Source organism: Genypterus blacodes, unplaced genomic scaffold, assembly GCF_046128005.1.
Source record: "Genypterus blacodes isolate CSIRO-AG114 ecotype Tasmania unplaced genomic scaffold, CSIRO-AGI_Gbla_v1 ptg000273l_1, whole genome shotgun sequence".
Classification (NCBI taxonomy): Eukaryota; Metazoa; Chordata; class Actinopteri; order Ophidiiformes; family Ophidiidae; genus Genypterus; species Genypterus blacodes.
In genome coordinates this window covers 19,600-42,806 of record NW_027467064.1, presented here as the reverse complement: position 1 = coordinate 42,806, position 23,207 = coordinate 19,600, and the positions used below count along the sequence as shown (strand labels likewise).

The window sequence follows — 23,207 nt, the reverse complement described above, 5'->3', positions numbered from 1 at the left end:
GAGCAGGCAGTTTGCGTGTTAGCAGAGAGGCAGATGGTGTTCTATAATAAGACCTTCATGGCCTCTGGGAAGGAAACAGAACAACAAAGACTGATGACATCATCTCACACACGCTTTAGAAATTGAATTTGTTTTGTACAAACCAGGGTTGTTGTTTGTTTGTGTTTTTGTAAATGCCGTGTGAATCCCTGGCTCACACCTTCTTCCCCTGTGCCTGTCTGTCTTCTCCCCAGGTGTGTCCTCCCTGATCTCTCTGCTGACCTCAGCCAGAGAGGAGGACCAGCCCAAGCTCAACGTGCTGCTGTGCGAGGCGGTGGTTGCCGTCTATCTGGCGCTGCTCATCCACGGCCTGGGCACGCACAGCAGCAACGAGCTGTTCCGCCTGGCGGCTCACCCACTCAACAACCGCATGTGGGCCGCTGTGTTTGGGGGAGGGGCCAAAGTCGTCATCAAGCCAAAGAGGCCCGAGGTCCCACCAGGTAGAACTCACCGCCTGTGCTTCGTCCCTGATATTGTTTTTGTCCTTGTTGTCTTGTCTGTCCCCGGTCTGTCCCCGGTCCCTGGTCTGTCCCTGCCCATCCTATCCTCTTCTTTTATTGTCGTCTCTTTCTAAATGTTGGCCTTCTACACCTGTTCTTCTCCTGTTTCGGTGCGTCTGAGCGTCTGATGCATCTCTCTCTGGGTCCTACATGCTTACTTAGGCTCCTAACCCCCATGATGTCTTTCCCTCACCTCCTCCTCTCAGCCACTTAGCCCACAGGAAGAGATGTGAGGAAAGAAGAAGACACATTTTATGACATTAGTCGTCCTCTGTAGTCATCTGAAGCAATGTCACTGATGATTAAGAGAATTGGGAAGGACCGGTTGACCTCCATCCATCTAGTCGTGTCCTGTTGATGCACGCTAAGCCTCTCGCTGCATTCTGGTGTCTTGTGTGAGTGTTGCCCTCTGCCCTGTGTCCCAGTGCCAGCTGACAATGACGCAGCCAGGCCAGAGGAATCTCAAGAGACAGGAAGACCCGAGCAGAGCATCCTCACCCTAAACCCCGTCCCCGTCCCCACTGAAACCCCGCGCCCCAAACGACCCCCTCCCCACAGTCCAAGGGGAGGCGGGTTGGGCTCTGGGGCGCCAGCGACTAAGGCCAGCTGTGAGTAACTGGGCCGGTGGATTGCAGTGCTGGTTTGCAGGATTGAAGTGCTGGTTTGCAGGATTGCTGTGCATGGTAAATGTACAGGTTTGCAAATGTCGCCAGATGCTTGTCTGACCTCTCTCTCTCGTGCAGCTACTACTGAATGCCCATTCTGAACAAACAAAGCCCACTAGTGCCATGAAGATAGCTGCGTGTGCGTGTGTGTCTGTGCGTACGCGCGTGTGCCAGTGTGCCAGTGTGTGTCGCATGATCATGTTGTAAATGTCCTTCGTGTTCATCTCATTGTGTCATTCCTGTTGTGCCTCTGAAGCAACAGCTGAGACTAGCAACGAGTGTTCAGAGGCCAAGGCTGAGCGTAAAGCTGAATCTGAGACTAAACCAGGTACACCACAATAACAAAGTCCTGGGTTTGGTTGGAGCTGTGTAGATGTGTTCAGTCATGTGTAGTAAAGGTAAACATCACGTTATAGACTGATAGTACAGTGGAGTCCATAGCCGTCTAGTTCAAACATGTCCCGTGTCTTTGCCGGAGCAGTAATCCGTCCTCACGCTGTGTTTACAGGCTGTGCATCAGGCTCCGTGTCACCGTGGAGACCTGAGATCCTGCAGCACCTTAGATCAGAGCAGCCTCAAGTTTAAGCTTTGCACTTTTGAGCGCAGCAGCAAACTCACATCCACTCCCACAAACTCCTACACATCGGCTCTCTCCTCATTCTAATGAACACTAATTCTTAAATGAGCTTCAACAACGTCGCCATCATCAATCTCATCTTGTATTGTTGCTCTGTCGAGTGCTGTGGATACAAGACAACGCTTAGGACATAACTGCTTAACAAACCCATTGTTTGACATGTGTCTATTGTGTGTACTTTGTGTGTGTCACGCACTGTCACTTACTGACTTGACTCATGAGCCTCCCTGTGTAGTATCTGTGTGTTTAACAGTACCGTCTACTTTGGTCTTTGTCCTGTTTTGTTTTGTCTGGTGTGGTGCCAGAGATAGTCGCCCAGGATAACGGTGCAGGTTTGTGTGCAACTTAGTGTGTCTTGGTCTGTGTGTGTGTGTCTGTGTGTGTGTTTTCTACATTTCTCTCCTTTTCTTCTTCTAGTTAATAGACTTTCCTGTGTGCTATGACTCACCAGAGTGAAAGCACACACAGGTTAACACACATGGGTTTGTAATTAGATGGACAGTGTGCTCTGTGTGAGGTTTTCATCCACTTCATCTTCCTCCTAATCTATTTCTTTGACTTTGGTTTGGCCTTTATGATGAAGCCTCAGCTCATCCTCCTCACTCATAAAACACTGCAGCACACTGCGGTCTAAGCTAAGTGGCTCCGGTTGAGTTGACCTTATCACGTTCAGTGTGTTTGAAAGCTCTCCATGTCCTCCTCCTCCTCCTCCCTCCCCCCTCCCTCAGCAGCTCCCCCTCAGCCTCCAGCAGAGGATGCAGACCGGTACAGGCGCAGGTTCAACATGAGGATGCTGGTCCCTGGGCGCCCGGTGAAGGAGACCCCGGCCACGCCGCCCCCTGTGCCCGTAGAGAGGCCGGCCTACAGGGAGAAGTTCATCCCCCCTGAGCTCAGCATGTGGGACTACTTTGTGGCTAAAGTAAGAGACTGAACCCCGCAGAGAGGAAGATGGACTCACACTCAGAGGTCACTGCTGCTCTGTGATTGAAACGTCTCTCTCTTCTGCTCTTCCTCTTCCTTCATCTCTCCTCCTCAGCCGTTCCTGCCGCTGTCGGACAGCAGCGCTCTGTACGACTCGGACGAGAGCGGCGGGGAGGACGACGAGGACGACGATGACGCCTTCCTCTCTGACACGCAGATGACGGAGCACTCTGACCCCAACTCTTACAGGTGGGCGTGGCCTCTGCTGCCTCTGTGACCTCTGCTGCAGGGACAGATTGTGATCTCTTGGTTTGTCTCCCTCACAGCTGGGCTCTGATCCGCCTCGTCATGGTCAAGCTGGCTCAACATAATGTCAAGAACTTCCTCCCTCTGACTGGACTGGACTTCACAGGTACACACACACACACACCATTTTCATTCTATAATATCACACACACACACAATTTCCAGGTTTATAGCACCAATCCTAATTGTGTGTGTGTGTGTGTGTGTGTGTGTGTGTGTGTGTGTGTGTGTGTGTGTGTGTGTGTGTGTGTGTGTGTGTGTGTGTGTGTGTGTGTGTGTGTGTGTGTGTGTGTGTGTGTGTGTGTGTGTGTGTGTGTGTGTGTGTGTATCACAGAGCTGCCAGTCACCTCTCCGCTCGGCAACGCTGTGTTGAAGACGATGGAAAACTGGGAGCAGCTCCTGCTGGACCGAATCAACAAGTTTGACGGCCCGCCGCCCAACTACATCAACACCTTCCCCACCGACCTGAGCGCAGGAGGAGGCCCCGCCATACTGAGACACAAGGCCATGCTGGAGCCCGACAACACACCCTTCAAGTCAGTATTGAGTTATATATACTGTATATTAGCAAAACACATGTAGCACTTGTGTCTTATGTGCCCTTGTGTTTTTCCTCCTCAGGACGAAGAACCACCAGTCTTTCCCAGCCAGACGCCTCTGGCACTACCTGGTCAAACAGGAAGTTCTTCAGGACACGTTAATCCGATACATCTTCACAAAGAGACGGAAGCAGAGTGAGGTCAGTGGCTCATATGAAGCATTCTGTTTTTTTTCAGGTTATCCTAATTTCAAGTAGTAAACTCTCAAACGTGGCTGCACACTCAAAAACCAGCAGATGGTGCTTGTAAAATTAATCTAATGTTATTATGAGATGAGCTAATGTCACTGGACACCTCCCCCGGTGTGTGTGACAGATGGAGGTGTGCTGGTTGACCTGAAGGTTCAAAGGTTTAATGAGTCCTGAGAGCAGATTTGAGCTTATGGTTTTAATAAGGACAAGTCATCAAGCAGGGCTGAGGCAAAGAAATCCAGTGTCACAGGAAGCCAGCTGGAGAAAATCTGTCCATGATCTCAGAATGTGCAGCTTGACTGGAGCGAGCGCACGTGACTGAAAAAGGAAAGTGGTTGTTCAGCTGGAAGCCTTGGAAGAAGCCCAAGATCCTGAAGGAGCTCAAAGACAAACACATGATGCAGTAAATGCTCAGTGTCCCTGCATCCCAGCCTGCAGTCTGGACTCTGGACTCTGAGCTCTCTGTCATCCTGTGTTTGGACCTTTACAGAGTTTGTTCCATTACTTATTGCACAGAACATCAAGGAGGAAGGCCTTTGCATGTAGTGTTTGCAGCAGTGCGCTCTGTGACTTGAGGTCTCTAACAGCATGTGCTTGGATGTTCTGATAGTGTGACCCCCTGATGTCACTCTGTCACTCAGGAACAGGCTGGGTTCCTGCAAACTGAGGCCCGACTCAAAGAATCAAGGCCATCAGTCCCGTGTGATACCAGGAGAAGCGCTCGTTCAGCACTTATCTCTGTTGTTGTTGGTTGGATTGATGATGAGTACGGACATGTTGGTACTCATCATCAATCATCATCACAAGAGCAAAGCACCCTGGGGCCTTGTCTCCTAGTTTCACCTCCTGGGCCTCCTTCCTCCCTCCTGAAGGAACATTCATGTGAGCAAAGCCCCTCCATGCTGTGACTGTGACATCATTCATGATGATGTCATCCATTAATGCTTCACATCTCCCAGGAGGCTAATTTGCATGATTTGTTTATTCAAATCAACCATAAGATCTTAATGTAAATGACATGTAAAGCAGCTTATGCACATTCTGGACCCTGGAACAATGATGACTAGCGGGAATGGTGCTCCAGACACACACACACACACACACACACTCCAATCATAGTAATAATAAGGCTTCTTGCTTTGGCTCCGTAGACACGTGCAAGGTAGCTGCAAGGTAGCTGACTTCCCTCCTGCCCATGAGCAAGCTGCTGCTGTATTTGCCAGTCAAAACACAGACATGAAGCCAAAGGACTGAAGGCCCTGACGCACCGTTGTGTGTGTTCTATTATTACAGCTGTCATCTTGCATACACACAGTTCCAAAGCTCTTATCTCTCCTCATCTGCACCTCCTCTCTGATGAGGAGACATACAGTATATCACTCATCTCTCTGTGAAGAACACAACAAAGATCCTGTCAGCCATCTTCTTTTGACTCCGTGTCTTATCTCTCTGTGCTGTGTTGTGGCATGTTTGTGTGTCGTGCTGTGATGTTGTGTGTTCTGTATCCATATTCCCTCTGTGTCTGTGTGTGTGTGTGTGTGTGTGTGTGTGTATAGTTTTTAGACAACCATACGGACCATGTAGGCAAACCAAACTGGATAGCCGGAGCTATCAGTCTCTATAAGGTAGTATCATTCACTAGCCCAGGCCTTCACTCTGTCTGTCTGTGTAGCCGTCTGTCTGGGAGCGCCGCCGCTAAGCCAAGCTTGAGGGGGGGACAGGTCCATCAAAAGGGATTCTGCACTGGTTAGATGTTTGTCAGGGGTATCAGTGGTGCCTGTATTGTCTCCTCCCCAGCTTGGCCTGATGGTGACGACTCCTGCTTTGTGTCTGCCTCATCAAATCTCAAATCAAGGCTGCGAGATCTAACCTCTAACCTCTCTGACCTCTGACACAAATGTGACAAATCCTCACCTAACTTCACCTCCAGTCCCTCCTGAGTCCACCGGGTCTTTCTCTCTCTCCCCCCTCCTCTCTAGCTGGGCTGATTTCTGCTGGACCCCAGAGCCTTCAGTGTGATGGTAGACGTACTAACCCTGCATGCTCACTGTCAGGCTCAGTCTGCAGGTTCTGCTCACTGGGATCACAAATCAGTCAATCAATATTCTGCACCCTTTCTCTTCTCAGTCTTTCTGTAGTGGTTCATCCTTTCAGACCAAACTGCTGTCAGGAAATCAACTTGACCCGCAGCAGAACCTCTGGGTGTTAACATTAACCCTTTCTTCTCTCATTGCCTCTGAGCTGCTGCATGTCTCACCCCCTGCTGTGTGTCTCTCCTCCCCAGGTGGAAGCAGACCTGGGCTACCCTGGAGGCAAAGCCAAGATCATCCACAAGGAGTCTGATATCATCATGGCGTTTGCTATCAATAAGGTGAGTTTGGTGTTTTGTATCAGCACCGCCGCTGCAGCTCGTCTGACTTCCTGTCGCTCACCTGTCCTGTGCATCCTTCTGTCACCAGGCTAACTCCAATGAGATCGTGCTGGCGTCCACTCATGACGTCCAGGAGGTGGACGTGTCCACGCTGGTGGCGGTCCAGCCCTACACCTGGATCGGAGACGACTTCGATAAGGAGTCCCGCAGGTCGGGTTGAGGCGCTGGCTGGCTGCAGGCCACACACGCAGACGCAGACATAACAACCCTGTGATGTTTTCCTCGCTGACTGCTTGTGTTTTGTTTTACAGCTCTGACGACATTGACCCCCGCTCGTCTCACACCAACATCGCCCAGGCCAGCTCCGCCCCCTTTGCCCCCCCGCAGATGGCCGTCTCTGCGTCCATGCCCTGGCTCGGCACCGGGCAGACCAGCATGGGAGCCAGCGTGGTACGAGCCTCTGCAGTGTACACACACACACACTCAGGGCAGGCAGGCAGGCAGGCTGCAGTGTGTAGAAGCTGCCAGCAGGGGGAAACTAAGCTCTGGGTTGGAGCCTTTACATATCCAGAGTCTGAGTTATTATATTCATGACTATCAGCTCTACAGTAGATGTATTCAGTCAGGTTTGACATTCATTAAGCATTGAATGGCGTTTGAACACCAGACACTTCTGATATGAAACTCCAAAGCTATCTGACTTCTTCTTCTTCTGTGGTCTTTGTCCCCGACACGTTTTATTATAAGAAGTTTGTATTTATAATCCATTATCAGCTCCAAGCCCAACGGAGCGGTGACGACTAAACAGCCTTCCTGCAGCGTCGTGCTGAGTCTAAGCAGGCTGATACAGCTGAGGCCTGCCTCTGCTGGTAGAGAGCACAGATACTGAGCTGCTCTCACGGCCGGCGGCACAAGATACAGATTTGCGTCACGTATATTCATAGTTAGTTCTCCATGTCCCAGCTGCAGTGATAAATGCTGAGTGTGATACAGCACAGGCTGTCACACACACACACACACACACACACACACACACACACACTGTCTGGTCAATGTTGTTATTGATGCACAATAGGAAACGTGACTTTACAATCAGACTGATTGGGTCAAAGTGCTGCAGATGAAGTTTATGTTCTGTGTCAGATGGTTTGAATGTTCGAGTGTGTGTGTTTGTCTGCAGCCTCTGAGAACAACACATCTCTGCTGAGGGAGCCTCTGGTGTGTGTACGGTTTAATCTCCTGCCTCGGGCCCAGAGCAAGGCAGTAATGAGCCTTAGACCGGCACATTAGAGCCTTTCAAGGAGGAAATAGATTCATAAATGAGGAGAGGATTAATTTAGATTACAAGAGTTTAATTATAGTAATGAGAAATAGTTTATTATTATTATTATTGAGTTTTAATCTTTTTAAATGATCTCATAACTCAGGCCTGGTGTGTTTAGAGTGACTTCTTCATCAATCAGCCCTTAAATGAGAAGTTCTGTTCTCTCTGTGTTTCAGATCATGAAGAGGAATCTGAATAATGTGAAGAGGATGACATCACACCCCATCTATCAGTACTGTAAGTGTGTATGAGAAGTGTGTGTGTGTCGCATCCAAGCCTCAACGTGTCACTGTCACACCTTAACCTTCCTGTGTGTGTGTGTGTGTGTGTGTGTGTGTGTGTGTGTGTGTGTGTGTGTGTGTGTGTGTGTGTGTGTGTGTGTGTGTGTGTGTGTGTGTGTGTGTGTGTGTGTGTGTGTGTGTCTCAGACATGACGGGGGCTCAGGACGGCAGTGTGAGAATGTTTGAGTGGAACCGACCTCAGCAGCTCATCTGCTTCAGACAAGCAGGCAACGCCAGAGTCACCCGACTCTACTTCAACTCCCAGGGCAATAAGGTACACACACACACACACACACACACACACTGTGTTTTGTCTAGGTGGTGTGTTTGTTCTGATAGCTCTGTGTTCTCCTTGGCAGTGTGGCGTTGCCGACGGCGAGGGCTTCCTCAGTCTGTGGCAGGTCAATCAGACGTCCTCCAACCCCAAACCTTACCTGGTGAGCTCACCTGCCTCCTCCTCCTCCTCCTCACTCTTCCTCACAGCATGCACACATACTCCTGTACACCAGCTGATCAATACCTCCTCCTGCTCCTCTCGTCCTCACAGAGTTGGCAGTGCCACACTAAGACCTGCGGTGACTTTGCCTTCATCACATCTTCCAGCCTCATCGCCACAGCCGGGCAGTCCAATGATAACAGGTCAGCAGCACCGGCACTCACACACGGATCAGCACCACAGTTTAACCCCTTCCCCTCCTGGTTGACTCACCTCCCCCCCTCCCCTCTGTCCTCAGGAACGTGTGCCTGTGGGACACACTCATCTCTCCCAGTAACACCATGGTTCATGGTAGGAAACCCTAAACGCCTCAAACAGGACAAAGTTTCCCATTCTTACCTCATTTTATCTCAAATGTCTTCCTGCTCTCCCCCTCAGCCTTCTCCTGCCATGAGCACGGGGCCACTGTGCTGCAGTACGCTCCTAAGCAGCAGCTGCTGATCACCGGGGGGAGGAAGGGCTTTGTGTGTGTGTTTGACATCCGTCAGAGGCAGCTGCTGCACACCTTCCAGGCCCATGACTCGGCCATCAAAGCTCTGGCTCTGGACGCCTTCGAAGACTTCTTTGTCACCGGATCTGCAGAGGGAAACATGAAGGTGAAGACGAGTCATCATCAACACACACAACACACACTACACTCACTACACACATAACACATCCATCACAACACCTGACACTCATCCTCTAGCAGAGTCTTCATATTCTTTATACTGTCAAACATCTCTGTCTCTCTCTCCCTCTTTCTCTCCCCCACTCTCTCTTTCTCTCTTCCCATCTCTCTTTCTGTCTCTCTCCCTCCCTCTCTCTCTCTCTGTGTCTCGGTCTCTCTCTCTCTCCCCCCTCTCCCTCTGTCTCTGCCTCTCTCCTCTCTCTCTGTCTCTCTCTCTGCCTCTCTCCTTCTCTTTGTCTCTTCCCCCTCTCTCTCTCTCCCTCTCTCTCTCTCCCTCTCTTTCTCTCTCTGCCTCTCTTTCTCTCTCTCTGCCTCTCTCCTTCTCTTTGTCTCTTCCCCCCTCTTTCCCTCTCTCTCCCTTTCTCTCTCTCTCTGCGTCTCTCTCTCTCCCTCTCCCTCCCTCTCTCTCTCTCGCTCTCTCTCTCTCTCCCTCCCTCTCCCTCCCTCTCTCCCCCCCCTCTCTCTCTCTCTCTCCCTCCCTCTCTCTCTCCCCCCCTCTCTCTCTCTCTCTCCCTCCCTCTCTCTCCCCCCCCCCCTCTCTCTCTCTCTCTCCCTCCCTCTCTCTCCCCCCCCCCCCTCTCTCTCTCTCTCTCTCTCTCTCTCCAGGTGTGGAAGGTGGCAGGTCACGGCCTCATGCACTCTTTCAGCACCGAGCACGCCAAGCAGTCAATCTTCCGTAACATCGGCGCCGGCGTGATGCAGGTGGAGACGCGACCCGGTAACCGCATCTTCACCTGCGGGGCGGACGGCACGCTGAAGATGAGAGTTCTTCCCGACCGCTACAACATCCCCAGCAGCCTGGTGGACATGCTGTAACGCCTGAAGGTCCAGAGAGGGAGGAGCGGTAGAGAGAGGAAACACTAAAGCATATGTAACATTTGCTAGACATCAATAGCTATCAGTGGATGGTGGAAGAGGCCAAAGGCTCGGTGACCTTTGACCTCACGGGTTTACTTTTAATGCAAATGATATCTAAGAGCGACAAAAACGGAGCTGCAAATATTTTTGTTTTCCCCAAAGGCTGAAAGCAGAGTTACAAGCTAAAAGGTATCATACTTGATTTTTAAAAAAAACTTAGATTTATTGTCATTTTCTTCTTGAAGAGTCTCTCTCCTCTTTAGAGTGTGTCCATAGGGAAGCTATGCATGTCCTGTTCTCGTTACGCGGTGCAATCACAGGTCTTATTGATAGTGCTCTGTAAAAGTGCTCAAGCAAAAATTTTAAGAAAAAGTGTGTAACTGTCGTCATTTTGTGCCCACAGCCGAAAATCTCTTAGCATCTTTCTGTAAGCGGCACTGTGGTTTGTAATGAAGTCAGTGGTTTCCAGTGTGAATCCAGTTTGTTGGAATCTGCATTTTGTTTCAGTGGTTTTTGCACCCCCACCACCCCCCCTTAGCCCCTCCCCCTTACCTTAGCCCCGCCCCCCTGCCTTCTTGCCCGGCTTTTCTCGGCCCTTATGGAAGAGTTGATGGTGCATTGCTCCTGTGGTGACCTCCCCTCCTCCCTCCCCCCTTCTCTCTCACTGACTGCCCCGGTCACACACTCCGGCCCGGTCCTGACCCCCCCCCCCCCCCCTCCTGTGTGTGTGTGTGTGTGTGTGTGTGTGTGTGCTCACTCTGCTGTGTCTACAGTCGTCTGTATGCCTGCCCACCCTCCTGCCCTCAAATGCCTGTTTGTGTGGCGGAGTCACTGCTAGAACATTCCTGTTTGGAAGACAATGTGTTTTACTCCTGTGACTGTGGTTTTCTGTCTCACTGTGTCACCCGTCTGTCTGTCTGTCTGTCTGTCTGTCTGCCTGCTCCAAACCTCAACACAACCCACACACACCCAGCAGAAACACAAAGGTTCACTTCTGGTTTTGCACAAAATATTGGGTTTGTTTGTTTGTTTTGTTTTGTTTTTTTAAAGTTGATTTCCTGATTTAAATTATTGATATGTTTGTGTTTGTTTGTTTGGTTGATCGTTCCTTTGTCAAAGTGTTTAACTTATTGCCTTTTATGTTAGGAATGTAAGGGGTTACTGTACCTGAGTGGGAGACGTGCAAAGTGGTCTACTGTGTGTGTCTGTGTGTGTGTAAGTAAGTGTGTTACCTCACCCTTAGGTTTGATCATCAAAAGGAACAGATGTTTGCACTCAAATCCTGGAGAATCAAAGTTTATTTCACATCGGTAGGTTATAGAAGAAGAAGAAGAAGAAACTGTTGGATACAAATGAATGTCTGGCTTCCTTTGGCCTGCTAGTAAAAAAGGTTTGAGATAGTTTTAATATATAAATGATATAAATATATATATATGAAATATCACAACAGCTTGTACAAACATAAAAGCATTTTCTTTATTTTTTGGTTTGTATCATACCCGGCTGGATTAGTTGTACCTTTTTGTTCAGTGTCTGTATTTATTAAAGAGATTTGTGTTTCTCTCCCCTCTTTCTGCCCAACATGTGTACTGGATGTGTGTGTGTGTGTGTGTGTGTGTCCGTGTTCCACCCACAGCCCCACTGCTGTCTGATGTGTGTGTGTGTGTGTGTGTGGAACGTTAAAGAAGCCAACTCCATGGGAAGACACTTATTAGGGCACTAGAGTTTGGCGGTGTGTGTGAGAGCAAACAGGCCGGTCAGTTTTACCTTTGTAAAGTCAATAAATCCTTTTTATTTCACCGGCTGATTGGAGACTTTGTTCTTTACTGTCAGTAGAAGTAAGAGAGTGTGTCTGTGTACAAACAAAAGAGGCCGGGACAACGTTTAGGTCCGTATAAATATACATCATCATGCTGATAAAGGGAATAATAAAAACACAAAGAATATAGAATCAGACGCTGAGTTAAGAGTTTGACTTCTACTAAAACTATTTGATACAAAATGTGGAGTTAGTTATCCAAACCTCTCCTATACAACGGGGCAGATAACATAAATACAGCACAAAGGTCAACTTTGACACTAATTATTGACTAAAAACCACAATTTAACTTCTTCCTGTGAACTAATTACACTTCAGTTGACGGTTAAACTTCATCCACTCCATAATTTTGAGTCTACAAAGATGTGAGTGAATGTTTGGTCAACAGGACTCCATCAGAACCGTACTGTGTTGTGTGTTTGTGCTCAGTCATCAGACATGTAATGAACCACATAGAGCCGCACGGAGCTGTGGTCCCACACGTACAGGTGTCTGTCTTTAGGGCTGTAGGAGAGCATGGCCAACACTCCGCCTGCGGGCCTCAGGTCAAAGCCCACGTTCACCGGCTTGGCCTTCAGCAGGTCGAACGCAAAGTTGACTCTGGTGTCCTTGGTGTCGGTGACGTAGAGGATCCCGCAGGCGATGAAGGCGTTGCCGGCCTTGCTGCGGGGGTAGGTGGTGTTGATGATGGAGGTGAAGGAGAAGGTCTTCAGGTCCAGCTGGGCCACCATGATACTCTCGTCCACGCTGGAGGCGAAGATCAACCACAGGCCGTTCTCATCCGCTGCCAGTTTGAAGTAGGTCTTGGAGTTGATGAACAGGTAGGAGAGGTTGTGGTACAAAGCGTTGTCTATGGGCAGAGTGTGAAGCCGTTTGGAGCGGAAGTCAAACCTGTGGAAACAATGAGAAGAACCAATCAGACTCAGTCGAGTCACAGATTCACCCACTCTGACTCTCAGTCATGACTAACAGACGCTTGTTTGTGGCAGTTCCAGCAGGAACCTTGTGTGGGCGGAGTCTCACCTGGCTATGGTGGAGGTGCCAGCGATGTGATAGTAGAAGGATCCGTTGTGAACGGCGTGGCCGCAGCCCTGGTAGAACTTCCTCACATCCACATTGTCGCTGCTGTTGCTCTGGAAGGCGGCGAAGCTCTTATACTCCTTTAGGATGCGACCTGGAGAGGAACGACCCAACCGCATCACAATCACATCTCATCACATCAGGACATCATTCAAACCAGCCTCTACAGTGTGTGTAGGCTCAGTGTGATCCTGGTCCATCAGAGGCTCCACATCTCTCCTCTGCCTCCCACCTACCAGAGAAGTGTCCAGCCACCCAGATGCGCTGGTCGTCCAGCTGAGCCGTGTCTCTCATCCACATGCCAAACGTGCTCTGCATCTTGGTCACATTCCTGGGGTTGATCAGAGACTTGATCAGGCATTCTGAGGGGGGACAGGAAGCTCATGTCAGGCTCAGCCAGACCCTCTCAGGTCAGGTGATGGAGGTTAGATGAAGCACATACCGTTTCTCCTCGCTGCTTGTCGTTTCCCAGTCTCCTTTGCAGGTGCGGTCCCATCGTTGGGGACGGTATTCAGCGGCCCTGACAGAACCAGTGAGATGTGATTGATCTTTGGTTTATTACATAATTTACAGTATGAATGTGTAGAATAGTGTAACTGTCCAGCAGCATAAGGGTTAATAAAGGCGTCTCACTCATGGTCTGAGCAGCGTGACTGTGCGGTTTCTCGTGCCTGTGTTTCCCCGCTCCCTGGGGGCCCGGAGGTCCAGGAGGGCCTACGGGTCCAGGAGGTCCTTGAGAACCTGGAGGACCTGGAGGGCCTGGATGGAGAATAGAGATGTAAACCTAAAGAGCTAGGAGAGTGAATACGTTCTCATGATGTTCCAGATGCGTTCACGTGGACATGATCTCCCTTATGTACTTGCCCTCTACGACGACATCATTGGATGGCTGGGCTCTCTCTCCGGGGGGTCCTGGCTCTCCTGCCTCTCCTTTTTCCCCCTGTTCCCCATTATCACCTGCTGGCCCTGTGGAGGAAATGATCAACCCCCCCTCCATGAGTGCATTCATAAAGTAAACACACTCGTCACCATTGTGAGCACGAGCGGCTCCATTGACCTCTGAGGCTGAATCAGCCTGTGGGAGAATAATGGACCGGAGCTTTGTGCCTCATTCAACTGAACTCAGTTTGTGTGTGTCCATTGTGAGGTTTCATGTGTGTGTGTGTGCTGGTTATGTGTGTGTTATTCTCTTTGTCTGCCACATTGTGTCAGTGGTTCTTCACTGAAGTGGCCCGTGTCGCCAGAGGCCCTGATAGAGATGTGAAGTAGAGTCTGCATAGAGCTCACTGTCTCCTCACCTTTTCTACCTCGCTTCCCATCCAGTCCAGGCTCTCCGTTCTGTCCCGGGGTGCCATCAGTGCCATTGTGACCTGGCAGCCCGTCTGCACCGGGCAAACCTACAGGAACACAAAAGCTCACAGCCATTAGTCAGAGGGAAACAGGATATAGGTCACAAGACTAGACAACAATGGCTAGACTTTAAACTCGGACACATAGTCGAGGGTTCACTCACCAGGGGGTCCCGGTGGTCCTGCAACAGAATACACAGAAATGATGTTAGCAAACCCCAAACACTCTGAGGAGTCTTACAGTCTCAGAGTCTTAGAGGTCAAGAGTCTTGACGTACCGGCTATGCAGACTCCCTTGGTGCTGTTACAAATGTCAATCAGCAATTTGATCTAAAAGAGAAAACAAAACACCAGAATTTCACCCAAATATTCTCTTCCTACAACCAACAAACACATGTGACCCAGCAGGACACACACACACACACACACACACACACTGTCTGTGTCTCTACAGGTGTGTGAGCCTCACCGGCACCATGGAGTAGGTCATCATCATCATCATGTCGTCCTGCACGTGCTGGGCCTTGACCGGGCCGTGATTCTGGCTGTGCTTCTGCTTCTCCTTCAGCTCGTTCTTCACCTTCTTCCACTTCTCCTCGTCCACCTCCTGACTGAGGTTCTGATGGATCTCCTTCCCCACGTCGCCGTTCACCTCATTGACCTCGTTCACCTCTTTCACCTCTTTTGTGTCATTTGCATCTTTCACCTCTTTCTTGTCTTTCGTCTCCTTCGTCTCTTTCACCTCCTTGACCTCTTTCCCCTTCTGTTTCTCCTTCGCCACCTCTCCGCTCCTCTTGTTCCTGGAGTACTGGTATTGGTACTGGTATTGCTCCTGTCCCCCTGTGCCCGATCGCATCCCCATCCCTCCCTTGGGCACCTCCTGGAGGAACTCCACCACCGAGCTCTGCTCCACCGCCGCCAGCCTCGCCTGCGTTTGCTCCAAGACGGCCCTTTGCTGGTTCTGTTGGACCAGGAGCACCAGCAGGGCGGCCAGGTTCACCATAGCCACCACACACGTCCCATACAGCACCACGCGCTGGCGGGGAGTCATGCTGGGGGTCGGGATCCACATGGCTACTGCCTCTCCTCCTCTTTTCCGAGGGTCGCTCACCAGATTCAGCATTCACGGTCAAATCGGGGAAAACGTCCAAGAGTGAAGATCCTTTGATGATCCAAGAGGACAAAAGTCAAACGGAACAAAGGAATTTCAAGCTGTGTCTTATAGGCCAAGTCGACCCAAACCAAAGCCAAACTAATCCAGGGAGGAAGCCTCTCGCTGAAATTCAAGGTCCAGATTCTTTGAACGCACCCAAAAAATGTCTGGTGTGTGATTCTATATCTCTGCTCCGGCCGGGTGGGCCCTCTGAATGCAGACCGCTAAATGCACTCCTTGTTGTGTTTTTTTGCCAAGTGGAGTAGGGGTTGTGTGTACGCGTGTATAAATGTGTGTGTGTTCATGCAAAGCAATCATGTAGGAGTGGGCATTGCACAATCCTCCAGGCTTGTCTGGGAAGAAACCCCCGCCTGTTCAGTCACCTGATTTAAATTCAGCACGACCCATTCTACTGCAATGCCGTGGGCAGGCTGACACACACACACACACACACACACACACACACACACACACACACACACATATATTGTATATATGTCACATGTATGAATGTACAGGATGTATCAAACCGGACAGCATTGACGTTGCAGTTTTAGCATATTTACATATTTACATATTTATACTGTGAGTTACTTTGCTTCAGTTCATTATTATGGTCCCTTACACCTCTAAAGGGTTAAAATACCATTATGAATCACAACAAAACATCAATAAATAATAGAATATTTTCTTATAATATTTACAATTTTTATAATTTTTTGTATAATTTATTGTTTTATTTATTAAATTATATTTATTTCATTTTATTTTCTGGTGTAATTGTTCCTTATGTACAGCACATCTGAAGTAAAGCTTGTGCCTCAGTCTGACATGATGTTTTAATATGTTTGGATCAATAAAGACACAGAAACACAAATCCTGAATTAAAAAGAAAAGTTTTCAAAAATAATTCAGGCTGCATGAAGATCAGCAGAGCTGTGAGCCTGGAGGCAGCGTGGAGTTTGTTCATTCCTTCTCCTTCTCCTCTTCCTCTCTTCCCGCTCTGAGCCCGGTTGCTCCTCGGGCGTTAGAACCTGTCACGACCTCTCAGCTTCCCTCCTGCAGCCACAACAGCGACCCAGATCCTTTGCTCTGATTTGGGCCATAACACTGACATGGCGCTCGTAACGTGACAGCTCAGCAGAGAAAAGAGCGTCGGCGCCGTCATTCACTGTGAGCGAGCGTCGGCTAAAGGAACGCTGCAGCGCCTCTGTGAACAGCGATGAGGCGTCGACGAACCATTTCCTGTAATTACACTACTTACTTCATTAACAGTGTTTAATGAATCTAGTCTGCCTGCAGTCCTGCTGAGCCTCACACACTCTGCAGAGAGAGACTCCAGAGCTGCGGTCTGTGCGACCCCGGGGCTGTAGGTCGCTGGCAGAGCTGTGCAGCTGTTGGACAGCTTGAGTTGCTCCAGCGCATCTGTAAATAAGAGCGCTGAGGTCGGCGCTTTGGTGTTCTCCGTCCGCTCGGCCTGAAGGTCATCCAGCATCCCCAGACAGAAACTGAGGAGGACAACGACTTCTCACGTGGAGTGAAGACTGAAGAGCCCACAGATAAAGAAGCAGGCGGTGATGTAATGTCTCTCTATAACAGCTAAACAATAACAATGAAGGAGCTGAACTGAGGAGCCAGGGAATAAAACACTCACTGGGCTTTTTCTTTATCGTCCCACGTGAAAGATGAAGTCCCACATCCCAGATGGTTGAACATTATTATTCTTGATTAGTCTCAGTAATCAGTTCAGTCTATTTCAGCTCATGAATGAAACAAACATCTATAAAGAGTGAGACAAGAAAGAGAAACAAAACATTTTGTCCTTTCACTTTATCTACGAAACTACGTATCTGCAGTACACACACACACACACACACACACACACACACAAACACACACACGTGCAGGAGTGAGGCTGTGGAGTCTGACACAAAGCTCATGTGTTCACCTCAGCTGTTTGTTTGTTTGTTTGTTTGACAGGATTATTAAAAAGCTATGAGCCGGTTTTGGTGGAACCTTTGATCAGAGTCAAGTGTGTGTGTGTGTGTGGCTGTGGCAGAGAAACACACTCTGTGCCTGCATGGAGGCACATGAATGGAATGATGCAGATAAACAAATAGGGCAGAAACATGCAGCTGTGTGGAGACGACGCTGCTTCAGGAACATGCAAACGTCTTTATGAAGCTTTATTAAAAATGCTACAGAGACAGATTCACTACATATGATCTGTTCATTGTCGGATCATTGTCTTCTTTTAAGTTTCCATCTTAATTCTGACTCCAATTTAGTGAGAAAACCTCAAACCTCCACTTATGCATCTTTTATATATTGTTTTATTTATTTTTATTAATTATAAACTGTTAAAATGATGAAACATGGTGATTCACACTGTCCCATATTTACATCATTAATTATTGATACATTGACATCGATCAATAAAGATAAACACTCCCACATTCCTCACACTGACTGATTACTGTGGGAGCTTGATTGTTTACTGCTCATCAGTTACTTCAGCTAAATATCTAATGGAGGATGTTTGCTTCAGTTCAAACGGATCAGAAACACATCAGACAGGATTGGACAAAGTAGTATTTCCTTTATGAGGTTTGTACCAAACAATAGCAAATCTTGTGTGATTGTGATCGTTTCCACAAAAACGCCCCACGAGAAACTATGTGGGGGAGACAAAGATGTGGTTGACCACAGAGACAAGGTTATATTAACATCTGTGTGTGTGCATGAGGAGACACGCCAGCTGGAGTGGGAACGGAGAGAGAGAGGGGGGGAGGGGAGAGAGAGAGAGAGAGAGAGAAGGAACGAGAGAGCAAGAGAGAGAGGGGAGAGAGGGGGGGTGAGGGAGGGTGAGAGAGAGAGAGAGAGAGAAAAAGAGAGTGATTCTCTGCTTTATCATGCATAAGAATCTATGGTTCAGTCGTCATAAGTTGAGACAGCGGCGTCCCAGCACAGTCGTCTGTTTGAAGCGTCACATTCCTGCGTGGGTGCAGAGTGAATGCACTGAGGTCCTTTATACAGACAAAGTGGTACAAAGGCAGTCAGACCCAAAACAACAGCAGCTTTGTCACATGAACACACTCGGAGACGTTCTGGAGACGACTGGAACATTTTTCACAGAAAACAAAATGCAGTTTGCGTAAGAAGATAAATAATGAAGCGGGTGACAACGGCAACAACGCTGTCAATCAAACATGAGATGATGATGTGTGATGTTTCATATCTGCTGTGGTGCAACACTGGCTTATGTAACACACCATGATGAGATGTGTGTGTGAGTGTGTGTGTGTGTGTGATACATCCAGCATTACAGTCAGTGTGATGTTAGTGTGAATCAGAAATCTTAAATCTGAATATTTGCTCTGATATATGTACAGTTTATTCTCACATATTACTACAACTGCTATTACACATCCTTGAATAATATTGGACACCAATCATCACCTTCTCCTGACTTTGATACGATTTCTTCCTCTTCTTTAAATGTATTAAATTGGGAAAGGAGTTGAAAGTCATATTCTACTTCAGATGAGAATATGAATGCGTGACGATGTAAAGAATATCAGATGTAATTCCTTCTGCTGTAGTTTGGAGAAACTCATGACCTCCCCAGCAAAAGTCCCTTTGATGCCACTTAGTGACTCCCTTTATTATGTCAGTATGAAGAAGAAGAAGAAGAGGCTTTATCCGGTCATATCACATGCAAACACGTGAATCTGACATTACTTGGGGCACACAGGACTCAAACCGACGACCCTCTGGTTCCCAAGCTGAGTCCCTATGAACTGAGCTGCTGCCATGTTAGCATGAATTTGTTTCAGACACCAGGGAGACGTGAAGAGGACTTCTATGTAATTTACTTCATTTTAAATTGTATTTACCAGATACCTGCAAATCACTACAATGTTAGTGTAGATGTTCATCCCTGTGTGTGTGTGTGTGTGTGTGTGTGTGTGTGTGTGTGTGTGCGCGACAGCAGAGACTCTCTCAGTAAACTGAGGTTCACTGCCTCACAGCTCAGGTGCGCCATCTACTGGAGACCTGATGGGGAAATCTGTGTGAAAATGAGAATATTTCTATTAAAAAATGATTAAAAAGCAAGACAATAGAAATAAGATTAAATTATAAGGAATGATCTAAATGTGTCTCTTATTATAGAAACATATTCTTATTATTATTATATTCTACTGTTGTTTTCATTTGTGGCATTTAGTCCTGCAACATAACACACTAAAGTCTCTTTCTTCTCTTTCTTCTCTTTCCTCTCTTTTCTGTCTCTTCAGCGGATATTTGGAACAAAATGAAAGAAAAGCAGAATCTGATATTGAGTGACTTACAGAAATAAATGCTCCACTTTATAAAGGCGATAAAGCTGTAATAATAAAAATAAACCTTTCCTCCAAACAAGTCAAAGCCCTGAGAGATGTTTGATGTTGTAAGGAGGACGGGATGACAACACACTCTACATCACACACTACCGAATATGAAAGATACTGATGGGAGCTCACTTCCTCATGGGGCCGTGCCAGGACTTGCACCCACTGAACTGAACTCCAGTCCACTGGAGGGTTCAGGCACTGAGCCAGCGCTCAAGGTTGCAACTGTATTGTTTACAATTTTCCCCGTTTTGTTGTGACTTTTGCATCGCCCTGACCTGGCTGCTAACCCGCTCAGGCTGCTATAAAGAGGAAGAGCGCCGTGCACAGACACTTTCAGCCTCCTGCACCGGTCCTTTGGGTTTGACGCGGCTTTTAGAGTTCCTATGGATCTGAGCGCTACGTGTGAATGGATCATGACTCCTATCGGTTTGGATGACGTCATAGCAGACCTGGTGTCCATGTCGCAGAACAGCACCGCAGGGAAGTCGCAGAGCTTCTCCATGGGAACGGGAACCATATTGCTGCTGGTCACGCTGCTGCTGCTGAGCTGGGGACACTCAGAGAAGATGACTGCACCAGGTAGGTCCAGCAGCTCACATGGACGCTGATACACACAGCACATGTATGTTCAGCCTCTGATTGATGTCTGTGTTGGTTCCATTTGCAGGTCCTGGGTTCTGTCTGGGTGTGGGGCCTCTGCTCTCCTATCTGAGGTTCATGTGGACGGGCATAGGCACGGCCAGCAACTACTACAATAACAAGTACGGAGACACGGTCAGAGTCTGGATCAATGGAGAGGAGACACTCATACTCAGCAGGTTAGTGATCAATCAGTCAGCTAAATGATCTGATGAATACACAATGCAATATCTAAATAAATAGCATACAAAGAGATGTTCAGAGTGATTTAATGACATCTATAGAGTCTCTAAACAGGACTAAACCTCAGCTTGCAGTCTAAATCTCTGTGCTTGTTTAATCTGAGCCTCTCCCCCCTGCAGGTCCTCAGCAGTGCACCATGTTCTGAAGCACGGACACTACGCCTCTCGCTTTGGGAGCAAGCTGGGCCTGAGCTGCATCGGCATGAACGAGCGAGGCATCATATTCAACAACAACCTGGCCCTGTGGAGGACGGTGCGAGCTTATTTCGCCAAAGGTAAGACGACGGCGTCCTCCTGCTGCAGACCGACCCCCCTTCACCCAGCCCCTGACTCCAGAGTCTGATTCAGAGTCTGCCTTGTCTCTTCTTCAGCCCTGACCGGCCCGGGGCTGCAGCAGACGGTGGACGTGTGTGTGTCCTCCACGCAGACGCACCTGGACAACCTGAGCGCACACACAGCAGCTGGTGGCCGGCCGGGACAGGTGGACGTCCTCAGCCTGCTGCGCTGCACCGTGGTGGACATCTCCAACAGACTCTTCCTGGATGTTCCGCTCAATGGTGACGCATTTAAACTCTTTACTTATACTTCACAACAATCCAGTGTCAGTTCAGACGTGTTTGCTCTGAGGGAACATTTAGATGTGTCAGTCATTTAATTCTGCTTTGTGTTCTTGATGTATTTGCAGAAAAGGAGATGATTCTTAAGATCCAGAAGTACTTTGACACCTGGCAGACCGTGTTGATCAAACCAGACGTCTACTTCAAGTTTGACTGGATTCAGCAGAGGCACAAGTCGGCAGCGTGAGTCCGTTTAGACTCAAACTCAAACTCAACTCAAACCATTGGCCAGAGTCTGAGGCTTCAGAATTTATAACGCAGTGTGTGTGTGTGTGTGTGTTTCTGTCATGTCACAGTCAGGAGCTGCAGGACGCCATCGGGAACCTGATAGAAGAGAAGAGGAGGGAAATCCTGCAGGCAGAGAAGCTGGACGACATCAACTTCACTGCTGCACTCATCTTCGCACAGGTCGGTCACAAACACACACAGGCCAGACTCTGTGATCGACCTTTGAACCGTCTGAGTGCTTCCTTCTCTCCATAAGCAAGAGACCTAATGGACATTCTGATCTGTGTGTGTGTGTGTGTGTGTGTGTTTCCAGAACCGTGGTGAACTCTCTGCTGAGAATGTGAGGCAGTGTGTGTTGGAGATGGTGATCGCAGCTCCCGACACTTTGTCCATCAGCGTCTTCTTCATGCTGCTGCTCCTGAAGCAGAATCCAGATGTGGAGCTGCAGCTGATACAGGAGCTGGATGATGTCATAGGTAAGAACCTGCTAAACTCCAGAATAGAAGAGGAGTTCTGTAGAGTAAAGTGTTGTACGCGTGAGTTTGTGGCTCAGCAGTGAAGACGTCTGGTTGCTTTTAGGTGAGCGGCAGCTTCAAACCTCAGACCTTCAGAAGCTGCAGGTGCTGGAGAGCTTCATCAATGAATCCCTGCGCTTCCACCCTGTGGTGGACTTCACCATGCGTCAGGCCCTGTCTGATGACATCATAGACGGCTACAGGGTTCCCAAGGGCACCAACATCATCCTGAACATCGGCCGCATGCACCGGAGAGAGTTCTTCCCCAAACCCAATGAGTTTAGTCTGGATAACTTTCAAAAGAATGTAAGTATATATTTTTTCCCTTGGCTTCATTTAAAGTCGATCTGAGACTCGCCAGCTCTCCTTTCCCTCGTGTGAGCCTCACTCCTCTCTCCTCCTCCTCCGCAGCCTCCTCGCCGTTGCTTCCAGCCGTTCGGCTCGGGCCCTCGCTCCTGCGTTGGCAAGCACGTCGCCATGGTGATGATGAAGTCTGTCCTGGCGACGCTGCTGTCCCAGTACGCCATCTGTCCCCATGAGGGCCTGACGCTGGACTGCCTCCCACAGACCAACGACCTCTCTCAGCAGCCTGTGGAGCACGAGCACGACACGCAGCACCTCTCCATGCGCTTCCTGCCCCGGCACAGAGGGAGCACAAGCACACGCTGACACGCTGACACGCACACGCATGTGCAGGGGAACATGGAAGCGGTAGACTGGGTATGGAGTCTGGAAGAGGAGGGCAGATCTTTTAAGTCACGCATTTAAAAGAATGTGTAAAGTGAGTGCTTGTATGTACATTTGAAGCTATTTATGGATCAAATCTAAACTTTAAAATGAGCATTAACTGTGCAAAGTGATCGCTCTATTTGATGTTTCTGGCTTTAAAGAGTTAATTGTAATGGATAGAAATACTTTTTTTATATGTTTTTATATTTAACTTGATGCATTTCTATTTGTGAGAGAACTGTTTTTTATTCCACCTCATGTTTGTCTCTTTAATGCACACAGATAATGTAAAGATAGAACGACCATATAAGGGCTTCCTGCCTTCTGACATCATTTAAATGCATCTACAGTTTAATTCACCATCTCTCCATCACACATCTCACTCAGACTCCACACAGACACACACACTGTACATAGAATCTGTTAACCTGTATAATCTCATGACTGTACAAAGATAAACTGTATATTATAGTTTGTATCAAAATTGTATTCAACTATGTATGACTGAAGTAAATGTAAATTATTCTGCAGTTGGTGGTTGTGGTCTCTTTATCTGTGTGTGTGTGTGTGTGTGTGTGTGTGTG

The 23,207-nt window shown here is 48.5% G+C and overlaps 3 protein-coding genes across 8 annotated transcripts in view; 2 read left to right on the top strand and 1 right to left on the bottom strand.

Annotated features, from left to right (window-relative positions):
• Nucleotides 1–11,424, top strand: part of dmxl2 (Dmx-like 2) — a 31,114-nt gene extending 19,690 nt beyond the window's left edge. For 4 of the 6 annotated variants that reach the window (XM_076171829.1, XM_076171826.1, XM_076171828.1 and 1 more), the window contains exons 38-54: nucleotides 234–479; nucleotides 2,570–2,760; nucleotides 2,878–3,011; nucleotides 3,089–3,174; nucleotides 3,403–3,604; nucleotides 3,690–3,807; nucleotides 5,415–5,483; nucleotides 6,143–6,229; nucleotides 6,318–6,439; nucleotides 6,541–6,679; nucleotides 7,730–7,790; nucleotides 7,981–8,108; nucleotides 8,194–8,271; nucleotides 8,382–8,473; nucleotides 8,569–8,621; nucleotides 8,709–8,926; nucleotides 9,607–11,424. In XM_076171829.1, coding sequence (XP_076027944.1) covers nucleotides 234–479; nucleotides 2,570–2,760; nucleotides 2,878–3,011; nucleotides 3,089–3,174; nucleotides 3,403–3,604; nucleotides 3,690–3,807; nucleotides 5,415–5,483; nucleotides 6,143–6,229; nucleotides 6,318–6,439; nucleotides 6,541–6,679; nucleotides 7,730–7,790; nucleotides 7,981–8,108; nucleotides 8,194–8,271; nucleotides 8,382–8,473; nucleotides 8,569–8,621; nucleotides 8,709–8,926; nucleotides 9,607–9,816 — 2,234 coding nt within the window. In that variant the 3' untranslated portion in view covers nucleotides 9,817–11,424. Of the gene's footprint in view, nucleotides 1–233; nucleotides 480–964; nucleotides 1,148–1,460; nucleotides 1,533–2,569; nucleotides 2,761–2,877; nucleotides 3,012–3,088; nucleotides 3,175–3,402; nucleotides 3,605–3,689; nucleotides 3,808–5,414; nucleotides 5,484–6,142; nucleotides 6,230–6,317; nucleotides 6,440–6,540; nucleotides 6,680–7,729; nucleotides 7,791–7,980; nucleotides 8,109–8,193; nucleotides 8,272–8,381; nucleotides 8,474–8,568; nucleotides 8,622–8,708; nucleotides 8,927–9,606 lie in introns of all 6 variants that reach the window. The other 2 variants (XM_076171830.1, XM_076171827.1) reach the window with 2 other exon arrangements.
• Nucleotides 11,425–12,079: 655 nt separating this feature from the next.
• On the bottom strand, nucleotides 12,080–15,229 carry gldn (gliomedin). The gene is made up of 11 exons (XM_076171832.1): nucleotides 14,849–15,229; nucleotides 14,576–14,737; nucleotides 14,385–14,436; nucleotides 14,271–14,288; nucleotides 14,056–14,154; nucleotides 13,622–13,714; nucleotides 13,391–13,516; nucleotides 13,200–13,277; nucleotides 12,994–13,119; nucleotides 12,701–12,851; nucleotides 12,080–12,568 (listed from the first exon to the last, which is right to left on the bottom strand). The coding sequence occupies exons 1-11, from the start codon at nucleotides 15,227–15,229 to the stop codon at nucleotides 12,103–12,105; spliced, it is 1,752 nt and encodes a 583-aa protein (XP_076027947.1). The 3' UTR covers nucleotides 12,080–12,102.
• A 4,807-nt stretch (nucleotides 15,230–20,036) lies between these two features.
• Nucleotides 20,037–22,563, top strand: cyp19a1a (cytochrome P450, family 19, subfamily A, polypeptide 1a). The gene is made up of 9 exons (XM_076171831.1): nucleotides 20,037–20,232; nucleotides 20,321–20,471; nucleotides 20,655–20,809; nucleotides 20,906–21,091; nucleotides 21,220–21,334; nucleotides 21,448–21,559; nucleotides 21,693–21,855; nucleotides 21,959–22,200; nucleotides 22,306–22,563. The coding sequence occupies exons 1-9, from the start codon at nucleotides 20,037–20,039 to the stop codon at nucleotides 22,561–22,563; spliced, it is 1,578 nt and encodes a 525-aa protein (XP_076027946.1).
• Nucleotides 22,564–23,207: the final 644 nt, after the last annotated feature.

Bases quoted from the DNA above. Each gene is read 5' to 3' on its own strand.
- gldn (XM_076171832.1), bottom strand. From the start codon at position 15,229: ATGCTGAATCTGGTGAGCGACCCTCGGAAAAGAGGAGGAGAGGCAGTA. The intron at 13,517-13,621 runs GCAAGTACATAA...TTCTCCATCCAG, and splicing joins CAATGATGTCGTCGTAGAGG to GCCCTCCAGGTCCTCCAGGT. The intron at 13,120-13,199 runs GTATGTGCTTCA...GTCCCCCCTCAG, and splicing joins ACAAGCAGCGAGGAGAAACG to AATGCCTGATCAAGTCTCTG.
- cyp19a1a (XM_076171831.1), top strand. From the start codon at position 20,037: ATGGATCTGAGCGCTACGTGTGAATGGATCATGACTCCTATCGGTTTG. The intron at 20,233-20,320 runs GTAGGTCCAGCA...TTCCATTTGCAG, and splicing joins AGAGAAGATGACTGCACCAG to GTCCTGGGTTCTGTCTGGGT. The intron at 21,560-21,692 runs GTCGGTCACAAA...GTGTGTTTCCAG, and splicing joins CTGCACTCATCTTCGCACAG to AACCGTGGTGAACTCTCTGC.